Genomic DNA, 9,098 nt, shown 5'->3' with positions numbered 1-9,098 from the left:
CATCCGTCATACAACATCTGAACATTGTTACGATCTAGAAAAATCTAAAAGGATACAACAATAGCAACGAGCGCTCACTCAACTGTTGAGTTCGCTAGTCAATTTTACAAAGGAACAATACATGATTTTGAGAGTAGAAAATTAATCATTTCGTTAAATATAGATTAATTACAATTATTCGATTCATTTCCTTGATCAATTCTTTTCGTAGAAATAATTAATTTTAATTTGTTTTCTTCCAAAGATTTTAAAATTGAAGAATTATATAGCGCAGTTGGTTTCTTCGAAACGATTACTGGGAATTGAACTCGATAGGCATATAATCATTGGTCGTCAACGCACAGAGACAAAATTTGTATTTTGAACGCGATGACAATAATAATATTTTTAACAATTTAACATCACAATTTGAGTTACATATTTGCACTTAGCGTCCGTTCCCCTGTTCTAACCCAATCCTAGGACGTATTTTGGTAAATTATATGCAAACCTGGGGATGGCCATAACCACGGACATTCTGTAAATTGAAGAAATTTCAATTACAATAGCATTCATACATTTATGTATTGTTATTTTAGTTGTCTGTGCAAATTTGATAAAATGGAGAAAATCAAGTTCATGCCTTAATAAAAAAACAAGAATTTTTAAATATATGAATAATGATAAGTTCTTATCACATAACTTCATAAAATCCTTCTTGCAATTTTGTAGGATGGAAAAAATTCAATCTTCAAAAATTTCGAATTTAGAATGATTATGATGCAAGTAAAAAATAAATGGTAATTATTTAGTGCAGAGAAACCAGGGGTGTATGAAGTTATACAGGATCGTATAGTTTCCAAGAGTTTCTGATTAGAGTTCTAGGTTACTTTTAAATAAGAGCTAGTGTATGAGTTCTCTCGTGTTTATAAAAAGAGTTTCGGCGATTAATGCTATTAAAAGATCCAATACTAACTTTGCATCTAATATTACGACTAAATAGTTCTGAATAGTTCATTCATATTCGTATTCATAGTCAGGCCTTATATTTAAGGAAGCCTTAAATACAAGGTCTGACTATGGCTGGTATTTATAGTCAGATCTTCTATTTAAGACCGTCTAAGTATGGTCTTAAGAAGCCACGAACTAACCAAAGGGCTGCATTAGTGTCTTAAGATATTACTTAAGACGGTCATGAAAGAATCGACTGTGAATACCGGCCTATGAATACAGGCATTGATGTTTTTGACGATAAGAGGCTGCGCCTCTTAAAAATGGAAAGGAATAGGGAACAAAGAATAAGAATTTTAATCTATCAGAAATTATGTATTGTGGCACAGTTTTTGATAGGTTGAAATTTTTATCTTTTCTGTTCCCTGTTCCTTATTCCTTTCATTATGGGCAGTTCCTAAGAGGCTTTGCACAATAAAAGGAACAGAGAATAGAGAATAAGAATTTCAACCTATCAGAAACTGTTTCTGTTCCACAATATATGATTTCTGATAGATTAAAATTTTTATTCTCTGTTCCCTGTTCCTTTTATTGTGCGGAGTTAAGAGTTCAAAGATATCAGAAGAAAGTTTGCAGGTTATCGTCATGTTTTTATTCGTATTGCTAATACCAACGTTTTATGAACTTTGCTGTTCCCTTTACCAGAGCGAGGAATATCAGTGCGTAACATGAAGTGAACAAGGTTCATAAAATGTTGATATTAGCAATGAATAAAAACAGTGACAATCCGCAAACCTTCTTTGAAAATAATATCCTAAAAAGGATATTAGATAGAGTTCTTAATAGAAAAAAAAATTTTTTTTCAAAAAAATTAAAAAATTAATATCAAGTTCAATAGATCTAAACGCCATTTGATTTCTTTTAACGAGTTATAGGCTCATATTCAAAACGTGCTATATGCCATAATTTACATTACGCATACTATAGAATTTTAAAGATAAAAGCGCGCTCCATACTTATAAGCATTTGCCTTTTATCGAAATTTATATTTTACATACATTTGCATCTTCATTAAAAATGATATGTGAATAACTTGATGAAATTCGGAAGGACTCATGAAGTCATCACCTGATAACATATGTCAAGATCAAGGTGATTGGTGCTGGTTCTGTACTAAATAATTACTAAATGAATTGACAGCTTACGTAAATACTAATCTGTATCGCGCAAACCAATTAATATTATATATTTAAATATTTAAATATTATAGATAAGCTCATTTAACTTGACAATTAAGAAAAAATTGTTTGTATCAGCCGCATAAAAATTATATTTTATTAATATTAATATCGTTGTAATTTATTTTATTAATATCGTTGTAATTTATTTTGTCACTATTTTTGTTATTAAATTTGCCTAATATCGTCTTATATTAATTAGCGACTAAGATTAATTAGCGGCTAATCGATTAAATAATTAATTTGAAGCAATTAGACTTGCGAATTGAAAGTATTATCAGGACTTTAAATATAATTTAATATAATTACTGAAGTTGCTAACATTTATTTACACGCAGAATTTAAGTAGTTTCTCTTAAATCGTTTAATTTAATGTTACATAGATAAAAAAAATATTTAAAAGGACATAAGATGTAATAGATTTTTTAAATTTAAATGATAACTGCCTCGGAAGTATGGCTAGTATAACTTATGAATATGAAATTTATTTATAATTTATATTCACTCTGTTATGTGCTACTTACTATAATATGCAGTGTAGAAGATAGAAATGTCAATCATCAGTTGTTATTCTCCATCACCAGAGATTACTACTCTCTAAATTTCTTGGAGTAAAATCTCAAGAGAGATGAAAATATAGCCATTTTCACTCTTCTCCAAAAATGGCTGTATTTTCACTCTCTTAGAGCAAGATTTTACTCCAAGAAATTTAGAAAGTATATTTCTAAATGTGTACAAGTTAAGTAATTGATGTTTTCGTCAAGACAAAGCTGGTTCAAATGTCACGGATCGAATTAGATGCTGCTAAGAAAAGCATTTTTGTAGACTGCAAAACAACTTATGTATTCATTAATGTCCATTCTGTGCGATGAATTAATTTAAGTGATTAAAAGGTATTTACAGTAGATTGAACAATCCGAACACCGTTTCTACATATCAGTTATTTTATTGAAAAAATTGTCATGTTAGATAAAAATATATTTATAATATTGTTTATATCAATCAACAAGGCACTCGATTGAAATTAACATGACATTTCCTAATTTGTAATATAATAGGAATTTTGTTTTTTTCATTTTTATTTTGATATGGTCATTTTTACTTTGATATGATCAACACTCGAAGAAACGCATAAAACGTGATTATGATGCAATATATTTCATGAAGAAAGCTCTGAAACACATGAAAAGAATCGAATATTTTTCTTTGTTATCGCACTTTTCATTCGAAGAAATTAATCTTTTTAATTTTTCATGCAAATGTTTCATGCAATGTTTAATCAATCATAGAAAAACTCTTTCAATTGTGCTATATGTACATTTATACATGTACTTATATGCATTTTAAATAAAGCAATATCATGTGTTACTGAATGTAATTGATCGACATTTACTTGTTAGGTTTTTTCAAACTGTTGAATGAGACATATTACAACGAGTGAAATACTTATACGTACATGAGATACGTACAATTTATGATTTGCTAAATATATTATTGATTTATGATCTTTTTATCATCTTAAAATCTATTGTCTATTACAGATTTTTACGTTCTATCAATCAATAAGTTAAAGTCTTTTTAAAAACAAATTATATACAGAATATAATATATACAGAATATATTATAATAAAATAATATGAAAAAACATAACAACAAATAAATAATAATAATTTCTCAAAGTGTTATTGTGTAAATACTTTTCATTCATGTCATCGCATAACTGCAATCAAGCTGCGTTTTTTTTTGTATCAATATTTATCAACATTTTATTTATATCAACATTTTATTTATATCAATATTAATATTTATATTAACATTTTATTTGTATTAATATTTATATCAATATTTGAAATGTTTTTTTAATCTTCATTAATTTATTATTTATAAATTTATTTTATTATAAAATTTCTATGTCGTTAGACTTCGTTATAAAAACCTTGGCCTTATGAATCGTTATAGTTTTTTTCAAATTCTAAATTATCATTTTACAATTACGTTTAAAACTATTGTAAATATACAACTACTAATATAAATTATTAATATAAACTACTAATATAACTACTAATATAAAACTGTGTGTAAAATAAGAAAAGCAGAATTTTAGTAAGCATATTGAGGAACATCTATATAATTAAATATATACATATTTAAAAGAAATTCTTTTTTTAAGTTTTAGATTTGTAAGAATTAAGAGACAGACAAGTATAGATCGATTTTAGAAATGATGATTACGATATATTTAGTCAGAGCAGTTGATTAATCGACTTCGTTAGTTTTAATGTTGCCGGAATACATTTCAAACCACAAATCCTTTACGTACGACAGTGCCAGTCCCTTGTATATCCATGCACGCCAGCCCGTTCTTGTTTCGTCGTCGATCCTCGCTTCCAAACTCTGACATAATGCCTTTCGATCGTGACTTCTTCCACTGCGTAGATCGCAGAGTAATCTCTTGCGACACTCGTCATTGCACGCCGGTCGCACCGGTGAATTCTTATAATAATGTCTGTAAAGAATAAAAGCAAATACGTCGTTTACTTTTCTCGAGGAAAGTTTGAACATAAAACGTTAGTCTTTCTTTCTTTCTAAAATAAAGCCATCTTCATTCATATTTGTATACGTTACAATCCCATTGATTTAAATAATGGAATATATTATTGTACATTTTGTGTTAACATGTTATAATATTCAGATAGCAAGCTGACGTTATTTGTCATTTAAAAATAAATATGTTAAACAAGGACTCTCTCTCTTTAAAATAACAAAAATAAAATTAATCCGGGCTAATGAAAGTCAGTGCGAGTAGAGGTGCGCAATAAAATTTTAACAAATAAATTTGTTATGTTGATGTCTTCTTTATTTAAAATCTTGATACATCTTGAACGTTTCGATTCTCTTTGGAATCTTCATCAGCAATATTTGTAATCCATATAAAATTTCGTGAACGGTCAAGATAGAGAACGTTTCACTTGAAACGTTCAAGATTTTAAATAAAGAAGACATCAACACATCGAATGGAGTAATAAATTTATTTGTTAAACTTTTATTGCGTACCTCCGCTCGCGCTGACTCTCATTAGCCTGGATTAATTTTGTTTTTGTTATTTGTCATCATTTATAAAAATGATGTCTTTAAAGAGATGCTGGAGTGTCTATAAGACATCTTTTTGTTTTGCCAGAAAAACAACATAAAAAAGACATCTTTTCCTATAATTGTCATTTTCGTAAAGCAAAAAATCGACTAAAAGATATCTTTTCTTATTGCCGAAAAGATAACATGAAAAAGATCTTTCTGTTATTTTGATACTTTTCATCATTCATTCGCGAGCAATATGTGATCGCTACCAGACGGATATAATGGAGTTCAGTTGTTCATGTTCGAAAACTGTATAGGATATATATGTAAAATAAAAGGTGCAGCATTATAAGAAATTTTACCTGTGTCCTAATAAACACTAATAAAATATTTTTTTTAATTGAGTTCCCAAAAGACTATGAAAAGAGACTATGAAAGATAATCTTGCATATAGGATATGGCAAACATTGTAGGACCCAGAAATGGGATGTGTATTATCAATCATACAATTTCGTTTCGTCCTGTATAAAATTAATTTATAGATTCGATGGTTATTAAACATTACATATGTTAAAATATAAAACTAATAGTATTTTCGGTCTGATTGGATTTACACCAATCTGGGTTAGAAAATATTTTGTTGTTGGATGACGTTATACGCTTTACTAATAAGACTCGATTTCACAATATATGATTACCTAAAAATAATCAAGATAATCAAGAATTTCATTGATGAATCTGTTAGTAATCTTTAAGTAATCATACAGGGTATCTGGAAATAATCGCCAAATATTTCATGGTAGAGCGGATTAAACTGAGTCAAAAAGTCTACCATTTTGTAAATTTCCCCAATAGTTAATAAGATATTAAACCTTAAAGATAGACCGAATACGCGCGCTCGCCCGGCCTACTACTGCGAAGTGTATCAATGCCTACCGACCGCTTGGCGCGCAGGCCTTAGGAGTTGGGGATTGGCTGGCAAGTGCGCCGCACACATCGCCGCAAGCCTTCATAGCATCGGTAGGCGTATACATTTCGCAGTAGTATTCGGCTATTTTTAAGGATTAATATCTCGTTAACTATTGGGGAAACTTACAAAATGATAGAGAACTTTTCAACTCAGTTTAGTCCGCTCTATCTGCTCATGAAATATTTGGCGATTATTTCTAGACACCCTGTACATTGTGAAAATGGGCCTAAGAGAGCACAAAACATCATTAATTCAACTCATCATTAATTCAGGTTGATGCAAACCTGGTCGAGCCGAAAACGCTATAAAAGAGAAAAGTTAAAGACTAAAAGATATCCACAGAAGTCATCCTTTATAGTTATATGGATAAGATGACTAGCAGTACAACATCTATCGTCTTTTAGTCATCTATTCGTCGACTATATTCTTTCATTAAAAGATATCTTTTTACTTTTTTTCGATTTTATAAAGTCTACTGTCCTGCCTCCTATTTTTAATTTTGTGTTTATTTCAATCCTGTTTTTATTCCATTCGATCAATTAGAAGATTTTTATATAGCTGTAAATATATAATACATTAATAATTTCGTCACTCGTAGCGCTTTCTTAATATCCTTTTGATCCAGTTTAACGTCCTTTTGATAACAAATAATATCAGTTTTCTAGTTAATGATAGCGATAATCGTCGATAAGGCGTTAGAGAAGCCCTTCTACTCCTCTCTCCCCCTCCTTTCTCTTCAGCTAAGTATATTATAGTTGAAGCGAGAATGGATTAAAATTTTAATTCATTTGAATGCGTACTTCAGTTCATGATCATTTACACTATTTTTTAGATCCAATTGAATTTTTTTAGATCCAATTGAAAAATTTCCAGAATTTTGAACTGAGTAACATTCATTTAAAGATACATTTAAAGAATTGAAATTTTTTTTCAGATTAAAAGGCATAGAAATTCATGCAATTCCTATAAATGAATAAAATACATTGGGATTAAAAAGAATTCATTTTAACGAATGCCTACTTCTGAAAATCTAAATAAATCCATATCAATATCCATTTTTGTTTACCTATTGAGTAACATTTCCTTTTTTTTTATGAGATCATGATATTAATTAACATAATGCGAACAGAATTACTTATAGTAAAGATCAAAGAGCGCTGGCTCATTAGTCATCTTGTCAATCAGCGAGTCCCAATCCTTAGGCAAAAGTGATGCCATTTGGTAAGCTTGTCGTGCGCTATACAACTTGTACCAGATCGGGTAATCATAAAGATTCGCTTCCTTTAGATTCATGACCCAACTCTCGTGATCGACGACCATCTAGAATAAACGCGTGAATTAATGAAAATAATAAAGAACACTTAAATAATGTATGTATATGTGTATAGGATATTGCTAGACTGCTAGGGTAAATATTCGTCGTATGTTCTGTCGTATATGTGTGTAATCATGGAACGTCATCTTACTTACTCTTGTAGTCTTGGAATGATCTCCATCAACGTAATATATTCTGTAGCCTGGATTGAGATCATAATATGGTGAGACCGAAGGACCGACATAGGCGATACCGAGCGCTCTACCAAGGTCTGATGTATCATAGAATACCTGGAACTCGTCGTAATGTGTATGTCCAAAGAACTGTGCCGTGATTGTTGATTCATAACTATGCAAAAACAAAAGGAGAGTATTTGTCATTTAATATATTGAAATTTAATCCATTCTCGCTTCAATGATTTGTGAATCAAGTACAAACCGATTTATTATATGATAATAATTTCTCGACCACACCTTGAGACAATCGGAATGTCCGGGAGGGATGTGGCCAATTATGTGCACCTTTTCACCATTGATTTCGGCACCTTGCAGCTCATATACAAGCCACTGCAGCTCGCTAACCGGATCTGTGCTATTGATTAGTAACCACCAGTTCTTATTGTTACAATAATTCATGTTAACTGAGAGAATTCTGAAACCTGGTCGAACCAGGACTGAATAAAAGGCGCCGCGACGAACAGTATGAGACACACCTGCCGGCAACCAATGCCGCCAGTGTTTATCAAGTTCATCATACAACCACGAGATACTGTTCTCCTGAGGCACAAAAGGTGGTGGGAAGCTAAAAAGAACGATAATATAATATATATTATTTCTTACAATTAATTGAATTCTTTATTTTAGAAAGGATTCAAGATTTAAGAATTAAAATACGTTAAAAATTTGTAATTCTGATCTTCTTTCTATTTATTTAAATACATTTTGGGTTGTCCGGAAAGTTCGTGCCGATGTTAAAGGAAAATTGAAACGCAGAAAACTTTAATTTAATAAATGTATACTAAAATTTAAATTTTAATCGGCACGAACTTTCCGGACAACCCAATATAAAAAAAAGATATAATATGAAACGATGGAAGTCTTTATACATTATTAAAAAAAATTAATGGCATAAAAAAATTTTGAGGAAAAATTGGCAAAATTTTATGATAATTTCGTGAAAAATTATCGTAGAATATCGAAGTTTTGAAAATTAAACTTGAAATCAATACTTTTTAAGATACTATGGTGTGATCTTATACTGTAATCTCTCAAAACATAAGAAATAAAATTTGCTCAATTTTTATCCAAAATGTTTTTATGCTATAATTTTTTTTTGAGATATTTCTGTCTCATTATTTTTTAGCAGTATATTAACAAATATATACATGTGTATATATATATATATATATACTTGGTATCCACACACACACACACGCGCGCGCGCGACTATATACTCTCTGTGTGTGTGTGTGTGTGTGTGTGTGTGTGTGTGTGTGTGTGTGTGTGTGTGTGTGTGTGTAGTTGTGTTGTAGTGTGTTAGTGTAGTAGTGTATGTGTATGTAGTTAGTAGT

The 9,098-nt window shown here is 30.1% G+C and overlaps 1 protein-coding gene across 1 annotated transcript in view; it reads right to left on the bottom strand.

Annotated features, from left to right (window-relative positions):
- Positions 1-447: 447 nt before the first annotated feature.
- LOC105619420 (sphingomyelin phosphodiesterase) overlaps positions 448-9,098 on the bottom strand; it is a 24,272-nt gene continuing 15,621 nt past the window's right edge. The window contains exons 6-10 of the mRNA XM_012200940.1: positions 7,967-8,329; positions 7,684-7,876; positions 7,349-7,533; positions 4,489-4,674; positions 448-517 (exon numbers count right to left, since the gene is read on the bottom strand). Of these exons, the coding sequence (XP_012056330.1) occupies positions 448-517; positions 4,489-4,674; positions 7,349-7,533; positions 7,684-7,876; positions 7,967-8,329 (997 nt within the window). The remainder of the gene's footprint in view (positions 518-4,488; positions 4,675-7,348; positions 7,534-7,683; positions 7,877-7,966; positions 8,330-9,098) is intronic.

This window comes from Atta cephalotes, assembly GCF_000143395.1.
Source record: "Atta cephalotes unplaced genomic scaffold scaffold00021, whole genome shotgun sequence".
Classification (NCBI taxonomy): domain Eukaryota; kingdom Metazoa; phylum Arthropoda; class Insecta; order Hymenoptera; family Formicidae; genus Atta; species Atta cephalotes.
This window is presented reverse-complemented; position numbering and strand designations above follow the sequence as displayed.